The sequence below is a fragment of the Rattus norvegicus genome, chromosome 6 (genome assembly GCF_021556685.1).
Source record: "Rattus norvegicus strain SHRSP/BbbUtx chromosome 6, alternate assembly SHRSP_T2T, whole genome shotgun sequence".
In the NCBI taxonomy this organism is placed as follows: Eukaryota; Metazoa; Chordata; class Mammalia; order Rodentia; family Muridae; genus Rattus; species Rattus norvegicus.
Window position 1 is genome coordinate 34,532,599 of NC_141539.1, and position 26,071 is coordinate 34,558,669.

The window sequence follows — 26,071 nt, forward strand, 5'->3', positions numbered from 1 at the left end:
GCCCCTCAGGGGATCAAACAGGCACTCCCTCTTCCCTAGAGGCAGGATGGAGATAGCCAGCAGGAAACAGACATGCATGTAGATGGAGCTGAGGGCATCTAGAGTGACAAGCCCCTCCTCTAGGCCCAGAATTAGCACTAGGTGCTACTCACTGCATTGCTGCCTTACGGGGTACCACGAGGGTCACCCACTCTATCAGTAGGCTGCTATGAGGGGCTATCGACACCACTGTCAAAGCTTTAAGGAAGGATAAGTACTATTCTCTAGAGAGAGCTCAGCAGCCCAGCTCCCCCCCACCCCCCAGGTCCCTTCAGTCTTGTCTCTTGGAAAAGTGCCCAAGGGGTATTCATGAGGAGTCGCCTGCTTCCCAGCAGCTTGAGTTGGTGTGCTCCGATCTGAAAGGGAAGCTTGGCGGTGATGGGCCTGTTGCCACACAGCTTCTCCTTAGGGTCACAAGAAGGCGTTCTCTCGGAGGAACAGCTGGAGCAGATGTTCCCAACATCCTTTCCCGCCTATCCGGGCTCCCCCAAACCCTCATTTTGGTGTTGCTAGTTGCTTCTACAAAATGTGGAGCTTTTCAAAAAGACGTTCAATTTCCTTTGTTGCTATTCAGTTGCCATAGTCAATTAAAATCTATCAATGCCCCTGAATAAATTTGTGCTAGGTGAAGAAAGCCTCGGCACAATCTCTCGACATGATCTCTATTACCTTATGTTACTCTAATAGCTAGAGTAATAGTTTGTTATTAATGGAATTAAGCAATTTAGCTCAAGCTTCCCAGAGGTCTTTTAAGACAACTATTATAATTTGTATTCTCAGATTTTCCATTGAGTAGACGCCATGTGTTTTACATTACTTGCTAATGTTTCGAGAGATAGCAGTAGTATATTTAATATCTGGCTTTGTTTAATGATTCTAGCCCTCCTTCAAGGTAGGTAAGTGCTGCTGGAATTCTGAGCCGTCGAAAAGTCTACATTGTGCAAATAATTATCCTGAATATTATTCAGTCCAATTTCAATTTGTACCTCCACTTTGCCATCTATCTGTCCTTAAGATTTGATGCAGAATTGTGTGTGTTTGTGTGTATGTGTGTGTGTGTATGTGTGTGTGTGTGTGTGGTGTGTGTGTATGTGTGTATGTGTGTATGTATGTATGTGTGTGTATGTGTGTGTGTATGTGTGTGTGTATGTATGTGTGTGTATGTGTGTGTGTGGTGTATGTGTGGTGTGTGTGTATGTGTGTGTGTATGTGTGTGGTGTGTGTGTATGTGTGTATGTATGTATGTGTGTGTATGTATGTGTGTGTGTATGTGTGTGTGTGTGTGTGTGTGTGTGTGTATGTGTGTGTATGTGTGCTTCCTTTTCAGTTTTCTCAACAGAGAACAATCTCCAGTCCTCAGCAAGAAGGCCGGAAGACAAAGCACTTGCTTCTGGTGCCACACAGACACATACAAGGGTGCACCCATGTGCACACACACCGCTCCCGTCCACGGCTCGAGCTAATTTAGCATATTTGAATAGAGTCGTATTTAAACAAGGATTTCAAAAATGTTTTTTTGATGGCTGCAAAACCTGTTTTTAGAAGAAATAAATGTATTCACTGCATTATGAACAGCTTGAGAAAACAAGATCTTACAATGTACACCATCTCTGTATTTAAATAGTTTCATTTCTATTCATGAGCTCCTTGATTAGATACATGGAAAATATCATCAGTAAAATATGAATAATTCTGACAAATTAATAGCCGATTTTTTTAAAATGAAAATATGTGTAAGCATCTCACTCTCATTAGGTAAGGCTGCCGTCGGGGGTGCACGGAAACTGTGGTCTGCCTAGCCACGGCACACCAAGAGGCAGAGGCAGCAAAACTCCTGGCCCGGGGCCACCTGGGAGCTTGGCTGGCAGTAAAGAGGTAGCGCTGCTAGTGGGTCCAGGTTGGGACAAACTTCGTGCCACACTTGTGCAGCATTTCCTGCCATTATGGGGAGATGGCAGGGCAGGACGACTGAGCCATGAGATGCAGAAAAGACCCTTGGAGAACATCTTGTTGAATGGCCCATTACGCCTTGGACGGTTTCCATCGTGGCAGAGGAAAGAGAGGTGGAAGGAACTTGCTTTTCAAGGTTACACAATACATGAGAGGGGCGGGGGACGGGCTTGCATTCTGGTTTGTGTGCTCGGACGGAATCTAATGCTATTTCTATGGACGGCAAAAGTCCCATCAGGACATATGAGCGCCTGCATTTTGCCAGTAGCTGTGGTGACCAAAGCAGAGAGGCACAACGTTGACTAAGATCAGTGCCTTTGAGAAAAGGAAGAGGGCAACTGCATGGAAACTTCTCAGTACTGAAACAGGGGCACCCTTAGCTCCCCATCTCCATTCCAGAGACCCCATTGTTACAGCTCATTTCTTAAATCCAGGAAGTGAGGGGAGTCCTCTGACTCTGATATCAGCTCCAGTCTGCTGAGACCATATGACCTGTAGCCAAGAGCTGGTACTGGGTGCGTTCAAGCTGCTTTATGGGCTGGGGTGGGGAAGGCAGGTGTCCCTAGTCATATGTATTGGAGGAGGCTATCAAACGTTTCTTTTCCTCTCCCGCACCTAGAAGTGTAGCCAGTGGCTAACGAGGGTGGCAGAAGCAAAGTTCTAAGCAGAGAAAACGGTAAATGAGAGGCTAGGAGCACTGACCCTCTGGTGTGTTTTCAGCACAATAGAAGCGAGTATCCGTGTTTGCCTTTGCCTACAGGGAATAAGGGAATCTAACCGTGTGACGGGGCCAGTGAGCGGGATGAGCTGGTAGAGGCTGGGGAGCTCAGTGGTTACTTGGGCTAGAATCCTGTGGGAAAAGTCAAGAGCAGCAGAGAATAGAGAGGAAGGAGACATAAGGTGTAGGTAGGAGAGAGCCTAGAGTCTGGGAGTGGCATAGAGACACAGGGAGGGAAAGCCTAGGTGACCTGGGTCTCAGTAGGTGATGATGACATTCCTGGTAGGAAGGGGGCTTCAGGACAGAGGTGAGTCTAGGCAAGGCTATGGCACTGAGAGGGCACTTTGGTGGGGGGCGAGTGGATGGACATGTGGGGCAGGCAGTTAGGGACAGGTTTGGGAGTTGCCGGTGGTTTATAGGTGAGGGACAGGAGATCAATAGTACTTGGAAGGCTGGAAGAGAGTGATAAGAAATCCAGACCTGCAGGGATAAAAGGGGCCACCTGAGAGTAAGAGGATTAGGGGCTGATGGCCTGCACCAGAGAGCCTAACACCTGTGCAAGCCACCAGTCCTAGACTCTGGGGTTCGAAAACTTAATGCATTGAAATCCCCAGCCCTATCCATCCCTCATCCAGGCTCCTCTGGGTCCCTGACTCCTTTCTTGGGGGTCTTTTTCCCAAGCAGGAGGCAAATCACTGGAAAAACTTGTTAAACTCGTTCTGGGTCACCAGGCAGCACCGAAGCCCCTATTGTTAGGGTTTTGTGGCAGTGTGGCTTGGAGAGTTGGAGCCAAAGGATGCCATTATGACCACAGCACACAACAGAGTTCACGAAAGAGTTTCATTGCAGGGCGTGGGGGTGACCAAAGGGTCATCTCAGAGTAGGAGCATGAGAGAGAGAGAGAGAGAGAGAGAGAGAGAGAGAGAGAGAGAGAGAGCACAAGAGAGTGAGTGAGCAAAGGACTGGGTCCTGATGGGGTGGTGCTTTGAAAAAGTACACGTGTTCATGGCTGGCGATGACCTGACTACTGCCACTGAGTTGTAGAGGGCAGGCTGGGGGAGTGCCTGATTTCTAACACCCAGAGGAAAAGCCAATACTGTCATGAACTCTCAGGTTCTAGAAAACACAGCTCAGGAGATGCTCTTACCCATGCACCCACCTGTCACAGGGCCTGGGGCCTCTGTGCATCAGGTAAAAGGAGCAGGGCAAATGTTCTGTGCCACCAGGGATACTCGGCCGTACAGGGGGGCAGCAGGCTTCCATAGGACAGGGATAGAAGCTGCCATCCCTGGGAACAAAGTCAGAGAGTTTCACTCTCAGAGCTGATGGAAGGAAGGAGGGAGGGGGGAGAGCTCAGCCTGTCTCCTGGATTAACCTAGGCAGCCTTCCAAAGCCTGCAGGGACACTCATGACCCAGCTGCTGGCATAGGGGGGCTTAGGCTGGGAGCCCATCCTTTTAACCAGCCCTGAGGGGGAACTGGTGCATAAACCAGTCTTGGTATTGAACGACTGCCACTCTGTTTATTTTCATAAGCCCCAACTTCCCATAAATCCAAGTCAGAATCAATCATCTTTTATGGAAGATATTAATGGCAATTCCATTATTTAAATTCAATCAATGCAGACTGCATGCCCCCCTCCTCTACTGTACTGAAGCCAAGTTGTGGGGGGGGCACTTCTGACCAAGCGATGGAAAAAAAAGTCTAATGACCTTGCTCATGTCTCAGGACTGCAGCAAGATAACCATGAAGGAAAAAGGATTCGGTTTCTCTCCGTTCCTCCTGTAGAGGAGGAAGGTTTGGATTCCATTGGCCTGGGAAAAATAAAGATTCTTCTCTTGCATTCATTATGAGCTACCTGAGTGCTGTCGGGGCTATTCATCCTTGTTACCTTTTAGACATGGCTGCTGCATGTGATCTACCGCTTCCGGATCAGCATAGACAAACACGCAAACACGCTAGGAACCCAGCTCTTCCAGGAACTGGCTCTAGTGGCCTACAAAATAGCTAATCTTTAGCCCAAACAAGGGGATGTTAGTTACTCCCAGAAGTTTAAAAGAAAAAAAAAGTACAAAAGACAAGAGAGAAACCGAGTGGTCCAAGAAGCCAAGAGGTCAGCAGAAACCTCTAAAGGAAATACACATCCGCGTTGATCTCCTCGCCTGAGGCACCCCTTTTCCACAGACTTCATCAAGTGAATGCAAACCTTAGGATATTCATCAGCTGCGGAGATCTGGGAGTGCCCACCTAAGCACTAGAGTAGAGGGGACTCCAAACAAGAAGGTTGTTTTCTCAAACCTTAGCCTGTGACCTGGAGTTGACCAAACTCTTTGTGACGCCTTGCTGTCTTTAGAACTTGGCAACCCATATAGCACATCCTCCTGAGGAGGACCTGGAGGCTCAAGCAGACTCAGCTTTCAAGCATCCCGCTCTGGTCACATGCCTGTCTTCCTGGCCCCACAGGAACCACACCCTTGCTTGTGGGCACCTTGGCATTTGCTACGCTCACTCCCTCACTCCCTGCACCCCACTAGGATGAGACCTTGTCGTTGCTGTGAGGGCTGTTCTCTCTGGACAAGCCACAGAGACTGATTCAACGGGATTCTGAACACACTTGAGTGTGGCAGGAGATAGAGTAGAGCTCCTAATTCACCCGGCCTTCCAAGGCATCTGGGGACTAGCTGTTCTCTATTCCCACTCAAAACAAAACAAGGGAAAATGGGCTTAAATTGCAGCAAGGGAGATTTAGGTCAGATAGAAGAAAAGCCTGCAGGAGCCACTGGAACGGGTCTTTGGGAGCTGATGGAATTTCCTTCCCTGGAGATCTCTGGGCAGAGGCTTTAGTGTCAGAGACAATCCATCCCCAGGGCTTGCTGTAGAAGGAGGGGGAGGGAGAGGAGGGTTGACCTCTGAGTATGCTTCTCCAGGAACACCACTTAGCAGCCCAGAGGATCCCTCACTGAGAACGGAAGACATGTATGTGAACATGTCTTGACACTGAGCATCAGTCCCTGGGGCTGTCAGGATTTCCTCTCTGCTGTATCCCATAGAGAAGCCATGCTCTCTGCCTTGCGATACAAGCTAGTTTCTCTCATTCACTTTACTGGGATTAAACCTCATCCTTGCCCCTACCTGCAACACAGTTGCCTTCCCCATCCATCTATCCACAGCCAAAGCACACAAAGACCCAGTTCAGTGGGCTGGAGTGACAACAACTCCCCAGCTTCCACGGGACCATCCAAGCTTGAGAAGGAGCGGGGAGTACTACTCATCTACAGCAAGCCTCTGAGCATTCATTTTTGTACGTACACTCTCTCTCCTGTATGGCAAAAAACAGGTAGAAGGTTTCACATTCATCACCAGGATTGCAGGCCTGGAGGCAGGTTTGTGACAGTCTATAGTCCATATGTGGGGTATATCAATATATATGTGTATATATACATATACATACACACACACATATATATATATACACACACACACATATATATATATATATCTCACAGTATCTATGTCTATATTGACATAGGTGACAATCTTGGCTCCACAGGTTACCCTATGCCTGTTCTCACTCCTGTTTTGATTTATGATGCCTTAATAGGTCCCTCTGTGTCCCCTGAATCTTTTCTAGAACTAAGCATGGGATATGTGGGGGAGGGGTTGGTGCTTCATGCACATACATGGCTAAGGGGCTGGGTCCAGCCTTTCCAGGCCCCAGGAATGAAGGTAGCAACTTCCCTTCTAGGATACTCATTGTGGGAAATTGCAGGCGATTTGAATTGGCCATGGAGAGGTCAAAGATGGATGTCTAGGTAGAAGAGCCGACTCTCAAGCCTGAAAGTAATGGGCTCGGCACCAAGCAGAGAATATGCCACGGTGGTAGCCTAACCATTAATTAAGTCAGGGCCAGTGCCTCCCAAGAGGCAACACAGTTCAGAGGTAGGGGTGAGGGGATGGGGATGAGGGCTCCGGCTGCTCTAAGCTCTTCTAGAAAGAAGCCAGTGACCCATTTGCCTGCCTTCATGCCCTCATTTGCCTGACCACCCTGCTGGCTGCAGGAGGAGAGGTTAAAAGGCCACACTGGGGCTGGTTAGTGTGGCTATGGAGAAATAAGCACGTCTAAAAACCACTGTGGCCGCCTTTACCACAGAGCCTGACCACAGAGGTCTGTACAGCATTCCAGATGTATGACAATTACAGCTCAAGACTCCAGTTGCTTGAGAAGCCTGGAGAGGATGTTTCACAAATCCAGGCCTTTGGAAGGATGCTGTCTGCTCTGCCACTATTCAGGAGAAGGAAGGATGGAGTCTCTTAGCAGTGAGGTTGGAGCCCCGAGAGTCTCTGGCAGATTCCTGAAGTGGCCCTGCGGATAGAGGGTGGAACCAGCTCTGTGGGTAGGATGATGGACCAGGCAGGAGAGGGGAACTTTAAACAGAGCTGACTTGCTCTTAATCACCAACTCACAGCCAGAACTATGGTAGACGGTACACTAAGGTAGCGGGTTCTGTGCACAGCCAGAGGCTGCAGTCTCAGCCCTGGTGGGTGGAAACTGATAAGAACTGTTAGAAGATGGACTTTCTCCAGGCTTAGTGTCCTGAAGAAATCTGTTGTCTCGCGGGTGCCCATAGTTTGGCCTTCAAATACCACTAAGATTCCTAACTACATAATTACGAATCCAGGCGGGTTGGTCTCTGCGGGTACCCTTGAGGTCCAACCCAGTTAGAGGACTGGAGGAGGACATGAGCCTTCCATGCTCACTGCTGTAATGGGGAGTCACAGGTCACCCAGAGACAAGTGATGAGAGAGTCCTAGAAGGGAGTGGGGTACTAGCCAATCCTGACAGCTCTCATGTCAGAGGAACTTGGATTCCAGACCCAGGGTTCTAACACAGCGACTGTGGCAAGTTACACAACAGCTCGCCCTGACCCAAATTCATTGCTCTGTAAAGAGTGCGGCATTAACGGCATTACTGACATGTACAAGGCGGGGGTAGGGTGACAATGGGGTGGGACTCAGGGGCAAACACAGAAAGCACTTTGTACCACAGATTGCTGAGCTCAGGGCCAGGCAACACCTTTGGATGGGTGGCAAAGTGTGATTTCAGAGAAGAGGCCAGGCCTCCTCTCCCAGGGCTCTTAGGGTCAGGCAAACTACATTGGAGGGTGAGTGGGGAACTGCCCTTCAGAACTTCCTTGTGGCCACACCCTCACCCTGCCGAGCCTCATTTAAATGGATTATTGTTTATTGGCAGTTTATTCCATCTCCCGGGTTATGAATTATTTGCCAGATAATGACTTCATAATTGTTAATGAGAGATGCCCCAAGGACATTCTGACACGTCTTCTAAAGCTACAGTGCTAATTGTGGTGGAGTCCCAGAAGCTCTCATGGGGACATAGCCAGCGCCACTCCTGGGGACAGGCCTGACAGGCCCTTGGGGATCTACAGTGAACCCTCCCCCAACCCCTATGACATAGGTAAAGAAAACAGGCTCCAATCAGTTCAAAGGGGGTGTGTGTCCATGGGAAATGGAGCTGGGTACACTTTGGAGGCTGTCTGGGATGCTTCTGTGTGGAGGTGGGCCACTCTCACCTCCTAGACACCGAGGCCACCTGCTCACTGGTGTGTGCAGTAAGCCACGGTAGCAGAATGACGGACTAGTGAAGGCCTGTGGATAGGCACAGCCAGGACATCTCTGAAGGTATGTTTGGTCCCGAGGAGAGCAGGAGTTAGGTTCCCGTTCCCTGCTGGGACCCTTGCCCTTTAGACTAATAGTAAATGTCTACATGGTACCACACTTTAGGCACTCTTCCTGATACTACTTTATACAAAAAACATTTCCAGAACACTTATTTGCAGCTGGAGTTAGCGAGGCCGGGAAGGAAGCAATGCTGGTATTTGAATCCGGGCGGTCTGGACGCTGGCAACTACGATTTGAACCTCTGCGGCTTGCTAGAAATGTGTCTAGTCATGGATGGAATGCACGGTTATTGTTTGCACATTTCTAAGTGTGGCTTGAACGTGAGATGGTTTACCAAGGGTCTGGTTACAGCCAAGTGTGGAGAGATCGTCCTGACTCCCAAACCATAAACCACATTTCCAAGTTCTCTTTGTAACACACCTCAGGGAGTGTCCTGGAGATGGGAGTTCCAGCCACTGTCCTCAGGAGGGTCCTATGATGGGGTGGGACCAGGGCCCAGTACTGGTGAGTGTGTGTGTACTCAGTCAGCAGTTCCTGGTGTGTGGGCTCTGCAGGGCTCCCTCACATGCTAGAGGAGGCCATGAGCTAGATGAGGAACCAGATACACAGGAAAGAGTAGAAGACCCAAAGTGGCACTGAGAGGAGCCCTGGCTGAGTGGGTGATGGGAGTGTCCCAGCCTCAGGGCTTCAGTAGAGGAGAGAGTTCTCACAGAAGCACAGTGCTAGGGAAGATGAGACATTTAGGTTTAAGAGGACAAAGTGCTCCAAGGAGTACATTAGCCCGGCAGTCAAGAAAGGAACAAAGTCCATCACTGGCTGGCACGGAGCAGAGTACTCTCGTTGGATCCAAATGTGTCAGCGGCTGCACCTAGGCGCGTGCCTACGAAAGATGGCAGAGAACTCCCAATGCATGTTAGAAAGCCTCAGAACTGGTGTTAAATAAATAATCACACAATTTATTCTGGGATGGAGAGGCAGGGTACCACTCTACGTGCTAATGGGAAGGCGGGGCTCCAGCTTCAACTGGGCTGCCTCATGCACACAGCGGAGCACGGAGCCCCAGAAGAGGGCTTCTGAAGACTCTGTGTGTTCTGATTTTATTTCCCATGGTCAGCATCTGCCTGGGTACCTGGGGAAGGGGGCGGGGGTGGATTAATTGCTACCTCTGTGCTGTTATTAAGTTTACTGTGTAAAAGCAGAAATGTGCTTTAATGATTTCTTTTTGTTGCTGCTACCTTACAATCCAGATGCCTTTATCTAAATGAGTTGCTACAAATCAAAGGAAGGGGCCCATGAGGGTTGCTAGGCTGCTTCGGTCTCACACGGGTGGGAAGGCAAGCTTCAGCTCTGTGAATGAGGCTTAAATATCTCCATCCTCTCGCATCCAGCTTGCCTGAAAGTGTGAGTAAAAATACCGATTAGCAGCTGTAACGAACGGGTGAGCTTCCAAGTGGCCTAGATTGGAGGAGGATCCAGAAGCAAGCCGCAGGGTCTGCAGGCACGGATGGCACTTCTGTTTCCAACAGAAGCGTTGGGTTGGGGATTCTTCTCATACGGTTACTGCAATATTCCCAGTTCTTGGTGTGGTGGTACCTGGCCTGATAGAAATTGCATAAGAGACATTTGTTAAGCATGTTCTCCCAAAGCACTTAGGGTAAATTCCTGCTGCACCCTTCATATGTTATCACTGTGTGTGTTTGGATGCTGGTCTCCCTGCAGGAAAGCGTGTTAAGGGCAGAGCATTGGTCGAAGCTCTCTGGATAGCAGATGTGACATAATACATAGGGTGGCTGCCAATAAGTGCTTCAAGGAATGAGGGAGTGAGCACTACAGAAACCTCTTGCTTCACAGTGTGCTGAGTTTGCACTGCCCCCCCACCCCCACTGCTTCTGGCAGCGGTCATGGTGGAGGGAGCGAGCGGAGAGAAATCCAGGATGATAAAAGTTTAAAGGAATATTCTACTTGTTTTAATGAGACAGTATCTCAATGTGCAGCCCAGGCTGACTTCCAAATCAAGATCCACTTTTCTCTGCTACCTTAGTACCAGGCTTAGAGGCGTATATCAACAGAACGGATTAAAAGTACTTTTGAACAGTTTTTAATTGTGGGTCAGTGAGATTGTCTATCATGGATAAGGATTCACAGGAGCATGGTCACTCAAAAACACACGCGTGGTCCTTTACGAGAGCAGGGCTGGCAAGACCGTTATGAGCCTCTTGCTTTTCTTTTTTGAAAGGTGTTCCACTCTAAGCGCCGCACAGAGTCCGGGCTGAGAGTAGCCTCTATGCTTTACCCTTGGCTGTCTTCACAAAGACGACAAATTCTCAACTCTTCCCAGCAGTCTTGGCTACCAGGGAGGATGCCCACAAGCTAAGGAAGGCCACTTAGAAAGTCAAACTTTGACACAAAAACAAACTCTGGGGTTTTCAGAGAAGCTATTTCTAGCCTAGGTGACAAACGAGGTTTTGAAGACAGAAGGAACTGGGGTGTTCTTTCACCCAAGCTGTCACCAGCTAAATGGAATTACTATGCACATACAGGCTCTGAGCTCCCTGGATATCTCCTGCCTTCTGATGGCCCAGGTATTTGCTGGCATTTTCAACTGGAAGCAGCAACTCAAGCTAGATACCATGTAGTAAGAGCAATTCAATTAGAATTCTTGGTGGACAGGCCCAGGCCTCTGGTAAAGATGTCTGGGTCATGACCCTGTTCCCAGAGGCTGGGCCCACTGGTCAGGTGGCATAACTGACCCCTTCCCTCTGTGTCCCCTCACAGTATCTCCTTAGTTTCCCCAGTATCATTGCCCCCCCTAGTCTCCCCTCATCTTCCCTCCGTCTCCTCAGAGGAGTTCAGAGTTAGTCTCATTCTGAGAGATGGCTCTCACGGTTACTGCTACAGTGCACCGTTAGTGGACGGTCTCCAGTTCCAGAGTCCTCTCCATCTAGGATAAGGTTTGCAGTATCTGGCAGAACATGATATTATACCGTTCTGTATTGACTCAGCCCTGTTCTGAGACGAGAGAAGAGGATAGACCCTGCTCTCTGGAAGCTAATGGTCAGAGCAGGAAGATGAGACACCCCCCCCTCCCAAAACAGAGGATACAGACGTAGCCAGGGAATGCGGAGTGCCAAGGAATCCCCTGGTAAGGGCACGGAAAACAGGAGCAAAGTTACTTTATTTTAGATAGGTTTAATTCAAGAAGGACTCTGGAATGTAACATAAATAGAGACAAAGGACCCAGCTGAGGGTCAAGACCAAGGCACAGGTAAGGCAGAAAAGAACAGTGAATACTAGAGAGATGGAGAACTGGGAGGAAGCCTTAGGGCATTGGTTCTCAACCTGTGGGTTTGACCCTTTTGAGTGGGGGTCCTTATCAGATATCCTGTATGTCAGATATTCACAGTATGATTCATAATACAGCAAGCTGTAGTTATGAAGTAGTAACAAAAATAATTTTATGGCTGGGGATCACTACGACACGAGGGACTGTATTAAAGTCTCAGCACTAGAAAGGTTGAGAACCACTGCCTTAGGAAGATGAAGAGCCAGAGATTTTCAGTTCACACAGCAAAGGAGGGCAAGGTTGTGTGACTCTATAAAGATAAGACGGAAGCCACTAAAGTCTTGGGCAAACTTGATGGAAACACATAGAGGGTCCTAGAAAGATAATGGGCAAGAGCACTCCAGCCAGGGTCAAGGCCTCAGTAAGGAACTGTGTTCAGATGGTGGCCATGGGCACATTGCTTTCTCAAGGAACTGAGCACTCAGATATTTAGTGGAGGATATGGGCTATGGAGGTCCCCAGGATGGGCCAGGAAAGACAGCAAAAGCAAGCGGGAATGACTGAGCATATATGGTGGCCAGAGCAGTACTGGGATGTCTTCATGGCCCATCCTTGAGGTAGGGACCACAGAGGTCTAACAGAGCTGGGTAAGGAGTCAGAACAGGAGAGGAAGAACCGGGGACCTCAGGGAAACAAGGCTCACCTAAGTGGGGAGTGGAGGCTGGCAGAGGACCGAGCTTGGTCAGAGGGCATCTACACAATCAACTCAGGAGATGTGAACTGTAGTAAGTATGGACACCCAGAGCCCGCACGTGGACAGCTTCCACTCACCCAGGCAGGGGTTGTGACCTTGAAGGTATAGGATATGCGGGGATTTTACTGGTTGGGGAAAGGACTGACTGTATGGGGTGGTTGCACAGCCTCAGTGACAGAGGTACAGGGTGTTCTCAGTGCCAAGGAGACTGGCTTTGGCTTTCCAACCGCTCCAGAGCTCAGAGGTCTGTTCCTACCACTCTTAACCTAGTCTTCAGTTCTGCACATCCTTGATTCTCCAGCTCTCCAGCACAGAGGGCAGATTCCTCTGTCACCATTCCTGGGACTTTTTACTCTTACTTGGGTAATTTCCATCTGACTTCAGAGGTCAGGCAGCCGCTCTCCTCACATTGCTCCTGAACTGGCCTGCTTTGTAACAGGACTCAGTAAACTGGTTCAGAGATGCTTCTGCCGGTCAACAGGGGCCACACTGAGCTTCATCGTCTCCTATCTTCGGGAGTATGAGCGAGTATTATGATCAGGAATAAAGAACATATGCGGTTCTGGGCCCATATATGGTGGGTACTCAGAGGGACAGTCCTGGCTAGTGGGCAGAGTTGGTGTTGGCGAGATGTGGAAAGACATAAATTTCAGAATGGCAATCGACACGGTTCCTACCCTTCAGAACGGACTAATGGTAGGCCAGATAAATACCCACTACAGGGATATCAGTCTGGGGCATGCAGACACTAAAGCCCTCAAAAGTGGACTCTATCTGGTAGGCCTAGCAAGAACTGTCAGATCAACCTCCATCCCCATCCCAAATCTATTCATGTTTGCCCAAAGTTGGGGAAAATCCAAGTTCCATGCCAACCTGTAATGGCAACAGTGTATAAGAAGAACCAAGCTAAGGGCAATCATTTAAGGAACCAAAATCACTACTCCAGGGCCTCCTCAATCACCTCTTTCCTGGCACACGAACAGTGCAGAATAACCCAATGAAATCTGTCCTATGGTGAAGTGTACCTCCAAATTTATTTCTTATCCTTCTGTTTGCTGGGAAGGAGATGGTTCCCAAACCCCACACTCCACTGACCTAACAGCCACATGAGCAAAACATCCCCCGAGGTCTAGGACTATAGACCAGACAGTCCCTCCACCCCAAATCCAAGTCAGAGGTTGTATTAGATTCATGGCAACAGTCTACCAGCTCTCTGGGTCAGGAGCCCATCAGTTCTTCTCTGTGCTATGCCTTCTACATTACTAGGAGGCAACTGCTGGAGGCATAGTTGGATGGTGGGCACCTTTATGGTGGCATCTGATCCAGGCCCAGCCTGTAGCTTCCTCTAACTTCCTGATTGCCATCTCTGGTACCTGTAACCTGGGATCATAGAAACACATGTTTTTATCTGTCTCTGTGATGAATCCCAGACTATTATCTCCAATCACACTGTCACTGAGTTCCAAGGCAACGGACCAACAGTCACTGACCAACAGAGAATCTTGCCGGGGAAGGAACCCTTGCTAGCCTGATGCTTGAAGGTAAGCGCAGAGTATCTGCTAATCCTAGGCAGATGCTGTAAGGTCAGAGGTGCCCAAGAACATGAGGCTAGTTCAGGTGAGCCTTAGCTATCCTGAAGCCCTTCACTCCCACCCCACCCTCATCCTCCTTCATTGCAGGCTAGGGTCTTCCCCTTTAGTGGTAGCAGATGTGTGAGTGTGGGCAAGTCCAGTTGCAGGCTCCATTACTGGCTCCCTTTGCTGGCTTGTTTGAAGCTGAAAGAACAAAGCTGAAGTTGCTTTGCGTAAGATCCATGCTCTCGTCAGGTAGGTCACCCCCCACCCCTACACACACACAACACCTGGATTGACAGTCCTGAATCTAAATGTCAGGACAGATCTCTCTAAATTTAACATCAGGACATAAATGCTATGCAAAGTATGTTCTCAGAAATGTATTTTGTGGTGCTGCTCCAGTAGTTGGTTCAAAATATCTTAGAAGTCTATTTCTAGGGCATTAAGTAGGCAATGTATATGTAATATGTGTATATATACTCAATTATTATATCCCTAGCATAAGAAGCTTTAATAAGTGATATAGATTTCTGATCCCTGAGATAAAATGCTATTTTAACATACTCTTGAGTCAAAACACTAAGTAGTAGTGGGTACGGGGTGATTCCATGTATGTGGACACGCAGACATATGTGCACATTTTATGTATGTACATGAGAAAAAAAGAGACAGCAAAATGTTACTCTCCATAAAATACAATTGTATCATTTATATGACTTTAGGTTTTTCTCTATATGACTATGTACACAGATACATGTATGGATTTTTGGTGTTGGAGGTTGAATTTGGGGCCTTGTGTATTCTAAGACTTCCTTCTGCCAATGAGCTGCCCTCAGCTCTTAGAGATGATCTCTCAAAACACAATATTTTCATGATGCCTAATAATACATTTTAGTAACAAAAAAACTGAACTGTAAGAGTTGAACTTTTCCAACCAGAAGAGGAACAGTTTTTGGTTTTTTAAGGTCATGTAGCTGCTGGTCACCTCCAGATCTTTCTCCCTACCAGACACTCAAGATCTGGTTGAGGCCAAGATGGCTGAGGGAGCCCTGGGCACCTGTGATTCATGGTAAAACCCTCATCGACCGTTAAGTAAGTGAACAGTTCCATTGCCCTCTTCCCCAGCCCTTCAGCATGAGGACAGACACCCGGCTTTGTCCACGTGAGATGGCTCTCTCATCCCAGAATGGTTAAGCAGAGACTTACCTTGCGCCGTCCGTCTCTGGTAAGCTCAGGATTCGTCCCCAGGATGCAAAAACTTCGACGGCCACCAGCACTTAGCAAAGCATGGGCATAGTGGGGAAGCCAGACAGTCTGGAGAGGGAGAGAGAGGGGAAAAGAATGGGGTTGGGGTGGGGAACAACTATCATTTTTTTGTGAACTATCAACTTTGAGTTCATAGATGATCCCCCCATACACCCTTAATGGATGCTTGTCTCTACCTCAAGTTTTTCCATGATGCTGACCCCTCCTCCTGTGGACGCTCTTGAACAAGAGTACCAAACCCTACTGTAGCATACACAGATGACGGGGTACAGTGAGCAGTACCCCGTCATCTTCCCCATCTTCCAAGCAGGCTAGTTCTAATCTCCACCACGGAGCCATTAGCAGGACATAAGTAAGAATGATCGCACTGTTGCCCACCCAATCCCTACAAAGCTGTTCAAGATGGGAGACTGCAAGAAATTTGGTCTTCAATCTAATGCTGAAAAAGGCCGTAACGTCTGGAATTACAATAACAAATCATTACTTCTTTTAGACAACGGGGGAAGAAGACCTTGAGGAGGCGAAGAATGGAATCCCTAGAGAGAAATGTTTTAAATATAGATTTAATACCTACTAGAAAGAGGCTATCTATTATGGGAAGGAAGAGTGATTCCTTGTTCACTCTTTTCAAACGTAATATATGAGAAAGCCATCGCCATGATGGGAAATGGCATCCTCCCTACGAAAGCACAGGACCGTCATTACCTGGGAATCAATATATTTTTTTAATGGAATATATCATTAGCAATTGATTTTCCTTTTTCCTCTTAGCACTCCAGGGTCCTAGCTAGCAGGAGAAGGCTTTAATGTGGTATGAAGGATTTGGACAGGTAAATAAGTTATTGTAAACGAATCTCACCTCATGGCCAGCATCTGACGACACGACAGGTCATTTGCTGATCCTCTCTACCTAAGCTTTTTCAGCGGGCTCTGACAGGGACACCCGTGAGCCATATCAAATAGCCTTTTGAAAGCTGAAGGTGGCAGAAATATTACTTTTCCCAAGGACAGAGTGTTCCCTTTATGATTAAGAAATAACCTCTGTGGGGAGGCAAAGTGAGCCAAGGTCACCATTTAATTTTGACACTGAGCCAAAGTCGTGAATACATTTCCTCCACCAAGCCAGTGTGACGCATGCAGAGACATCGATCACTCCAGCCACAAGGTATTGGCAACAATGGTGATTGGAAGATCAATGAATTTCTGGGAAAGATCCTCAGCAGATAGGTGTTGGTGAAGAGAGAAGTCTAAAAGATAGTGGTCACACTGATTTTAGGTTCTCAAGAACCTCATTCATTCATTCATTCATCATTCATTCATTCATTCATTTCTCAGTCATTCAATTACTGACAAGCATCTACAGCATTTAGGCCATGTTCTAGGCAATGGAAATTCATGAATGAACAGAACAAAAGAAATATCACTAGTCTCATGGAGTCTGCAGCCTAGTGGGAAGAAACAAACAAGAAACAATGAACATAATAGGCGAAAATTGCATTAGAAGGAGGTGAGTACTATTTATAGGGATGAAGTGGAACATGTTGCTACGTGGGGACCACTGTCTAATTTCAGTAGAGTGTGTCAACATCATAGCGTACGACATTATGTACATATTGGAAGGGAGTGGGGAATGTGTCACAAAGGAGTCTAGGACAGAGGGAAGAGCTAGCGCAAAGGGCTTTGGGAACTGGGACGTGGTTCTAAGATCAGTGAGAAAGTCTCTGTGACTGGGACATTCCAAACATCTTCTGGAAGCTGGCTATTCTGATTGTGGAGGGACTTGTAGGCCACTGTAAAGGCTGTTCATTAAAAGCACAAGAACCCTGACTCCCAGACACCTGAGAAAGATCTCTTAGAAATCCAATTATCTGATTTTTCTTCTTCTCCATCCAGGTAGGTTCATGTCATTCCAGCCAGACAATACTCATGTACCAGTTTGTACCTGAATGAATGTGGCACAGGCCAGACAGGAGGTCACGGAGCAGTAGTGAGGAAGGCCTAAGAGAACAGTCTCTGACATACTCTTACAACAATGGCCCTATGTTCCTAATCTTATTGTGTTCGACACCACTTGTGAGGAACGGATTAAGCCACATGCAAAGCAGGCTTCTTTTCCTGATAAAAAATGACCCATTTGCTAGTGTGCAGGAGCCATTCTATCCATTCAGGTCAGTTCCTCACCCTACCACCTGCTTTGGGTCCTTTGAAGCACACCTGATCTATATTGGGTATCACTATGGCTCTGATATCCTATGACTCTTGCTAGGTTCAACCTATGTGGATATCAGTAAGAAGCTGGGTATGGGTTGGCCTTGACCCTGTTGTATCTGTCTTCAAATGCTATCTGTATCCCTCAGATGAAGGGGACAATGGTATACAAGGGAGAGGTCAGTAATAGCTACCTTCCATTCCTACCTGCAGCTTATAGAGAGTGATTACGTCAATGTTCATTAGGGTTGAGATATTGTACTGCTGTATCTTTATACCATATCTATGCTTCTGTGATCTGTTCCTTTGTTTGACTCTCTTCAAATGACACATTTGAACCTATTTGTTACTTTTGGAGAGGATTAAACAAACGACTATACAATGGGGATTCTTTATATAACCACATGGTTTCATGATACCCGTAAGTTATTTAATTCCTATGAATCCACTTCTTGTTTCTCAAACTAGAGAACATGCTTTATGAGCTCTTGGACTTCTCATGAGCACTGTCCCCGCTTGATAGGGTGGCCAGTCATTCCATGTCCCCAGCAAGGAGCTCCCAAGTCATGAAGCTTTGGCCCATTCCCACTGGGTACTCCTCCCTTACGGGCAGTTTAACTGTTCTTAACTTATATCTAGTCCCAATCTGCTTTGTGGTGCTATTTATCTAGTCATATCTTTCCTTCCTTGCTGCTTTTCGTCCCATCCAACCTCCATGTCCTACAGTCAGATCTGAATCTGAAAACAGATAGTACCTTAATACTCAACTCTCAGGTCCTTGGCACCCATGACACAGCAGCACACAACAGATGGTAAGGCTTTTCTTCTTAGATGGTCTACAAATTATACCCACTCGCCCATGCATATTCTGCCTTAATGAGCTACTTGGCATGGAAAATGATTTTAAGTTATTAGGAAACCCAGTTTCAATGATCAGAAACCTATCTCTATGCTTACGGACCACAACGATGGCTGGCACGGTGCGTTAGCCCTAAGGATGCAATAGTGATGCTCATCTCTTGGCACTAACCAATGGTACTTAACAAGAGGGCAAACCTGGCTGGCACTAGAAATCTAGCCAACCAACCTGGGCCAATAAGGCTGGGGATCTTAGAGGAGAAACTATTACCACCACCGTACTTAACGAGCTAATTCCTGACTGCATCCTAAGTATGTATCCTTAGACCGCAGGTAAGTATAGCTCTCACCCCTCATCAAAGAAATTTCTCATTGAAGCATATGGAGACGGTTATGGAAAACCACAACGGGTTAAAATGCAGAGAACAAGTCAACGTGGAGTGCTCAGCCTGTCTGACACATGTACAGCACAGTGCCCGACCTAAGGCTTGAGGAGCTTTACAGAAGAGGAGGCTGAGACCTTGTGAGGACTAGGAAGTCTGTTGTGAGATTGTGTCTCCTAGAAATGACAGGGAGGCCTCACTCATGACACCTCAACAATATGGCTGCTTAAAATCTGAACAACAACGCCCCAACAGACAGGCTAACATGTAAAGGGAGAAATCCCACAGGGCCCTACTACTCATAGACAAAGAACCACAGGAAACTAAGGGATTCTGAGAAGAAGAATGACTCTTTTCCAGGGACGAGCCCCCCAATTGGTTATTAGTACCACATGCTTGGCCATCATATCATATACATCATATGAGTAACGCTAAAAGGATAGAGCAGGTTGATTTATATATTTAGGCATTGTGTGCTTGTGTGTGTGTGCTTGTGTGTGTGTGTGCTTGTGTGTGTGTACTTGTGTGTGCTTGTGTGTGTGTGTGTGTGTGTGTGTGTGTGCGTGCGCGCGCATGTTTAAAGAAGGAGGCTTTGATTTTGAGAGGGAGTGAAGGAAGGAAGGGGAAGGAAGAAAATGATGTGGTGTGATTTTAATTACAAAATAATAAATTAAAAAGTGGATATCCCTTTTCTAGTAATATTTCGTTGTTTTAAACACAGTCTCTCCACACAAAGATGTCCCAGAGCTTGCTATATAGAACTAGCTGGACTCGAACTCACAGAGATCCTCCTGTCTCTGCTTCCTGAGTGCTGAGTTTTCAAGAAGTGCACCACTATGTCTAGCTCTGGTAAGAATTCTGATCCAAAAATCAACACTTTTAAACCCTTCAGTTTCAGAGGATCACGGCCTGGGGAAAGTCTCAGGGTAGATTCTAAGAAGTCGCAGGGAGCAGAATAGTAATACCTCACTTGGGGACTTGATCCCGGTTATTTCAGGTGAAATTGATCCCTTCTCTTCTGTTAATTGAACTACTAGGGGACAATTTCAAGTCTTAACAAAAATGACATTAAGAAGACAAAAGGACAGAGGGTTCTCTTTAAAAACCACACCAGGTAATGTCACTGCTTGCAAATGAGCTCTGTAACCTCCACATCTCAGGGTACTCAGCAGAGGAGACTGACTTTGACAAGACAAAGACCATTTATGAAAACAAGAACCAGAATGGGCTGCTGGGTTAAATGCTGAAAAGATTTCAAAATTTAAGTCAGGAAACCGTTTTAACTCAAAATCTGTGAGTCCAGATGATTCCTGACATGAACCAAACTGATAGCCGAGAGAATTATAAACAAGGGCCCTAGGAGTTTTTAACATCTCTATAAAAGACACCATGGTTTTTTCTTTTCTTTTTTTTTTGGTGGGGGGAGGGTGGGGGGAGAGAAACTGCCTGCAGAGAAGAGAAACCAATTAGGGAGTCTCCAGTTTGATACAGGATCAGACAGCAGCTATGCCTGACTCTTGACCATGCACCCCAATTATGGTTCTAGCACTCAGCAGTCCAACACCCTTCGGCTGGCTGGGGAACAGAGATTCCCTCTTCCTTGGAAAGCAAAGGAAAGGAGCTGGAGGCTATAAGCTGGAAGGAGCAAAGTAGCCTCAAGCCTACCTCCTGCCAGCCTGGATGCAGGGTTCCCCAGCAGCCTTGGCATGAGGCTCAGACATCCACTCCAAACACATCCCGTAGAGGGAACGCTCATTCATACTTGCTTTCTTTCAAGAAAACGGAAAAACAGGCCATCCATTAATAATATCAACCATGGGCTCACCAAAGCCTGCAGGCGTCTCGCCAATACAAAAGTAAGCATCAGGTTTATCCATTAAGTTCACAACAGTTCACTGGGCCGAGGGGTCCGGAAGGCTCTGCTTTTAGGACGGAGAGTGGAGAGTGGAGATGCAAAGACAGAGCTCGCTCTGAAAGTCCGCCCGGCACCACACAGAGATTTCCCATTTCCATTAAGGTCCAGAGTTGGCCACTGATGAGATCCATGACTGACTTGTTTTCAACTGCTAGCAGGGCCCTGCCTGGAGAGCTTTATTGTGGACATATATTCCTTAAAGCAAGCTTGTGTCTACTGGGGCCATGCTGCTTGTTTAGAGATATAGCAAAATTTCCACGATGCTCGAGGTTTGCAAAACCCAACTCCCACGCATTTTTCTCCTTTACCTTCTAACAGGTTGATGAACCGAGTACTTTTATTATCTCCCATTCTACAAGTGAGGGAACAGAGGCTCTCGACAAATAAGAGACATCCCAAGTCTCACAGAGAGTCAATAGGGAGACAGGACTGGGACTCTGGGTATTTATATACCTTTGCTCTGGAGGAGGACGGACCTGTCACTAAGGATCCTAGGCGGGGCTCTATGCTGGCTGCACAGTTGTCCCCCTGACTGAATAAAAGGAGAGTAAAGGTGGGAGGGACCACCCTCATTTCAGTCAGCCCATGGTGAATCTACACCCCACTCAGCTCCCAAAAGCCTGGTTAGGTTAGGTGACCTCGCCCTGCCTCAAAGCTCCCCTTCTCCACCTGCTTCAGGCTTGTCAACACCTTCTTCAGTTCTTTGCAATCAGTAAGATGATTAACCCAGCGTTCCCCATTCAGTCTCTTCATTACCATCCTCCGCCCCACAAGACAAAAGTTGAGTTAAATGACATTTAAATTCTTCCTAATAAGAGGAATTAAGTTCTGAAGAGGAAGATTTTTGTCAGAGTGCTTTGGAGCCAGAAGCCATTGATGTGTGAGAAATTTTTCACCCTCTCCCTACTCCAGGAACCAATTTTTACCCACCCTTGGGTCAACTCTTGGTCCCTCCTCTCTCTCTCCATCAAGACAGTGATGATGATGTGCATGGACTGACTCCATTCCTAGATTCTTATTTCAGGGCATGACTTTCGCCACCTACCTTTCATGAAAACCCCGATTCCTCTCTCTCTCTGTCCTCTGTGACACACAGAACACTCACTGTTCAGAATGTTCCGCAGTCACATTAGCGATCATCGACGCTTGAATTAGGCCACTTCATCTCTCATCTTACTATACAGACTGATTTGTGTGTTCCCTACCCCATCTATGTTGAAACCCTAATTCCTTACATGGCTGTATTTGAAAGTAGGGACTCCAGAGCAGTAGTTACACTGGTCCTAGTAGTAGGACCGAACCTGCCACAGAGTTTGAACTGGTACCTTCATAAAAGATGGAGCATCATTAATAAGTCTCCCCCGTCACCTCCCTAAGAGGCCACAAGAAGAGGGTTTCAGCTTGAGGCCGGGAGAGCACTACTCTAGAAGCTGCCTGTGGAGGACTGCTCTGGGGCTCTCCAGCATGCAGAACCATGATGTCACCGTCAGTGGTGAAGCTTCCCAGACTGTGGCATTCCGTGATGTCAGCTTGAGTCAAGTCACACCTGCCTCATGACAACAACAGGCTCCCTGAGGTAGTCTCATTGCCGCCATAGGGATTGTGCTAAATCCTGAGGTTTAGCACAACAAAGAGGCATCACTTATGGTCCCGGGATCCTGGTGAGTTCAGGCAAATGAAGCTCTTCCTAGTGTCCTGATCCCAGACTCCCCAGCTTGTCTCTGTAACTGGACATTCAGCTGCCCCTCCCCCTAGAAGTTTCACAGCACTGTCTGGAGCACAGACACTTTGCCTGCAAACACGGGACTGCCACAGTACCGGCATGTGCCTCACCCATGAAACCCATGGCCTTCCGAACAGGCCAAGCTAGCATTAATGGACCCATAATTACTCTTCATTGTCTTGGGGTGAAAAGAATGTAGAGACAAGGAAAATGGGGTGCTCATGGCTTGAAGGGATCCTATTGTGCTGCCACAAACTGCCAGAAATCTAGACTCAAGCATTCCAGGCAATAAAGTTTACAGATCACACTACCCAATCTATGTTTCCCATTAAACAGCCAACCCTTCAGAAGTTAACAGTGATGTGCCCAACTCGGTCATACCACTCAACGGCAGCACACAACCTCTGTCCCCGCCACATGGTTACATAGATGTTTCTGTCACTGGGGCAGGACCTTGTACTTCCTAAAGTCTCCACAGTGAAGGGACACTGAAAGCACCGACTGGACTTCTCGTAGCCTGACTCGCCCACTGTGGCATCAAAGATGTCAGCAGAGGGGTACACCTGGCAAGTAGTAGATGCCCAGTGAAGCCTATTGAAAGACAGAAAATGCATCCGAGATGGAACTCATCTTCTACAATTTTCTTCTGAACATCTGGAAGATAGTCACACCATAGTTTTCTGACTGGAATACAAATTAGTTGGTTAAAAAAAAAAAAAAAAGAAACCAGACATCGCTTCCAGATTCCGCACTTATAAACAGACCCACATCCTCCCTTTAAATTGCAATAATTCCTTCCCAGATGTTGCATCTCCTTCAGAACCATAAATTTAAGCTTTTCATGATGACGCCTCACATTTGCCTGGCTCTGTGGACTGTTTGGAGCGTTTCTGCACCTCCTCTGCCTCATTAGACTGACTCAAGTGCCCTGAGAGGCGGGACAGCACCAACATCCCTAATTCACGGACAGGCAGGCCAGCTGCTGCTGTACCAAGCAGACCAGGGTGGCTGTGAGCTCCTTTCTTCCCTTGTGTAGGGAGACACATGGCATCCCTTTGTCCAGCCCTGTCTAGGTAGACAGGTGCAGTGGTCATGTCCACTCCTGTTTCACTCGGCTCTTGGGGATGCTGTCTCTTTAAAGCTCTGACTCAACTGTAGACAAGCTTCTCCCCTGGATTCCCCTTGACAGCTCCTGGGGCCAGGCTGTAACATTTAATCAAGACTTGCCTGAGAGTCTTGGGGAATGAAACCAAACAATAGGCCAGGAGGCAGGAGGGGAGGGGCCAGGGGGGAAGCCATGGAAGGAAAGTAACCCACAGACAGGCACACTGGCCTCTAGCCTATTCTCAGGGAGCCCTGGCTCTGGCTAGGCTCAGCTTAGCTTTGTAGGACAGCCATGCCTCAGCAGGAAGGTGTACCTCAGTACCAGGTATCAGTCCCAGGGGAACTCATGCAGCCAAAAGCACGATATAAGTTCGGGCCCAAGAAGAGCAGGAGTTTCTTCTCATCCAAAGCCTATTTTTCCCTAGGAACACTTGCCTGGTTATTTGGGGGTGCCTGCAGTCCACACATCAAACACCCAAGTAGCCAGTGTATCAGTGTCAGGGGGCTGGAGACAGTATCAGAAACAGAGGGGCTAGGCAACCTTCCAGCCTAATTCCAGGATCTGGAATGGGTTACCTTGGTTTAGCTGCACCTGGTACTGCTCAGGGTCCCTCAGCATCCCCTGTCCCTAGGCCTTGACTTCTTTTTTTTTTTTTTCTTTTTTTCGGAGCTGGGGACCGAACCCAGGGCCTTGCGCTTGCTAGGCAAGCGCTCTACCACTGAGCTAAATCCCCAACCCCAGGCCTTGACTTCTTAAGAGCTTTGAAGAGGAATGTTGGCAGAAAGGATCCTTACAGGGTACTGCCAGAGAGGCTTCAGGCTCCGTACATTTCTGCATCCTCAAAGAGATAAAGAGAGGCCTGGGTCCTTCTTTAAGTGTAGGATCTAGTGTCTGGCTCATAGGTTGCCTGGCAGAGTTGGAGTTTCATGTCTCAGATGCACTGGTTCAGGAGGTCAGCTCAGTCTGTATTACAGGTAGGAGATGCACTGCCTAAGACATGTTCTCAACCTGTGGGTCGTGACCCTTTCACAGGGGTCACCTTAGACCATTGGAAAACAAGTATTTACGTGAAGATTCACAACAGTTGCAAAATTATAGTTATGAAACAGTAACAAAAATAATTTTATGGCTGGAGGTCACTACAACATGAGGGATTGTATTAAGGGGTCTCAGCATTCGGAAGGTTGAGAACCACTGCTCTAAGTCTCAGCTCTGCTACTTAGCAACAGGCGACGTCACCGCCCACCTTTCCCACCCTCCTGAGTCTCATCCACCTGAAAGGGACGAGAGCAGTAAATATCAAGGTTGTTCTGAGAGTTCATTAATGTTCAGGTTGGGTCTCTGGCCCCATCCTGTCCCCAGCAACTGGTAAATCAAAGTCCAGGCCCAGAGCCCAAGTCTCTAAGGCTAGAGCTGAGACACCCCCTCCCCCGTTTTTAGCCTCAAATGGACCTGGAAGGCACTGCTTCCTCAGCCACTAAAGAAGCATCTTACTTGAATGGATCTGAGGCTGTTCCTATACTCTCAAAGGAAACAAAATTGTGAAAGAAAAGTCTATGGAGATTATGAGATTTTTTTATCTAGATATGATGAATTATCCATTCAAAAAATAAACCACAGACAGGCATGTTTCTCCATACTCAAGCAGAAAGCAGTTATTACCAGGAATTTCAGTAAGTACGCTGTTTTTCTTGGCCAACGTAGAAGCTGCTGAGGAAATGAAAACAGAACGAAAGGCTGACTCGGTTTTCCTGATCGCTACTAACGTGTGTAGGTAAGTGGCTTGGATGTACCAAGGCTTCATGGGTCCTCAAAAAACCGTGGAGCCGGGCTGGGGGTGTAGCTCAATGGCTGAGTGCTTGCTTAGTAGACATAATGCCCTGTGCTGAATCTCCAGTATGTACATGTGCAGAGGAAGACATAGACAGACAGACAGACAGACAGACAGACACACACACACACACACACACACACACACACACACACACACCACCACCACCACCACCACCACCACCACCACCACCATGGTTCACCAATGTCACTGCTCTTGTGCAAACTAAAGCGTAGAGTGTGAGTCAGGCCAGGCCTAGGACTGCCTCTGGGTACCTATGTGGTGTCAAGACCATAGACTGCCGTGGATGGTGTCCTGATGCAGGCAGGAAAAACAACTTCGAGACAGTGTGCAGAGTAGGCTCAAGGTCACACGACTAGCCAGGAGGAAGGCTGCAACTCGAGCCTGGCCCTCTTAGTTCTTTGGCTCCCGTGGCTTCTTCCACCTGAGAATCTTTCTACACTTGAACTGTCACCAAAAGAGCTGGTGGCAAAGTCCCTCGAAAAGGTTAGATCACAGCACAGCCTTCCTGCCGAGAATCCCTTCTCCATTCTCCAGTGAGCATTAAATCAAATATTCCTTGCTGCACTTCTTTTTAAGCTTGATGTTTCTAAATTCAAAGACATCTATAAATAATACATACTCATTTATATGTACATTTAAAGGATAAAAAAATAGCAGAGACACCTGTAGATTCTTATGAATAGTAATAGTCGACTCCCAACACAGTAGAAGCAAATGGCTAATGAGTGAGTTACTCTACTT

General features: G+C 47.5%; 1 protein-coding gene across 5 annotated transcripts in view; it reads right to left on the reverse strand.

Moving 5' to 3' along the window:
• The window catches only part of Klhl29 (kelch-like family member 29), a 304,127-nt gene that overhangs the window by 206,147 nt on the left and 71,909 nt on the right, over positions 1-26,071 (reverse strand). The window contains exons 1-2 of one of the 5 annotated variants that reach the window (XM_087552530.1): positions 21,973-22,149; positions 15,224-15,331 (exon numbers count right to left, since the gene is read on the reverse strand). The exons of 1 other annotated variant lie outside the window; for it this stretch is intronic. In XM_087552530.1, coding sequence (XP_087408656.1) covers positions 15,224-15,331; positions 21,973-21,978 — 114 coding nt within the window. In that variant the 5' untranslated portion in view covers positions 21,979-22,149. 3 more of the 5 variants (XM_087552531.1, XM_087552529.1, NM_001106713.3) reach the window with 3 other exon arrangements.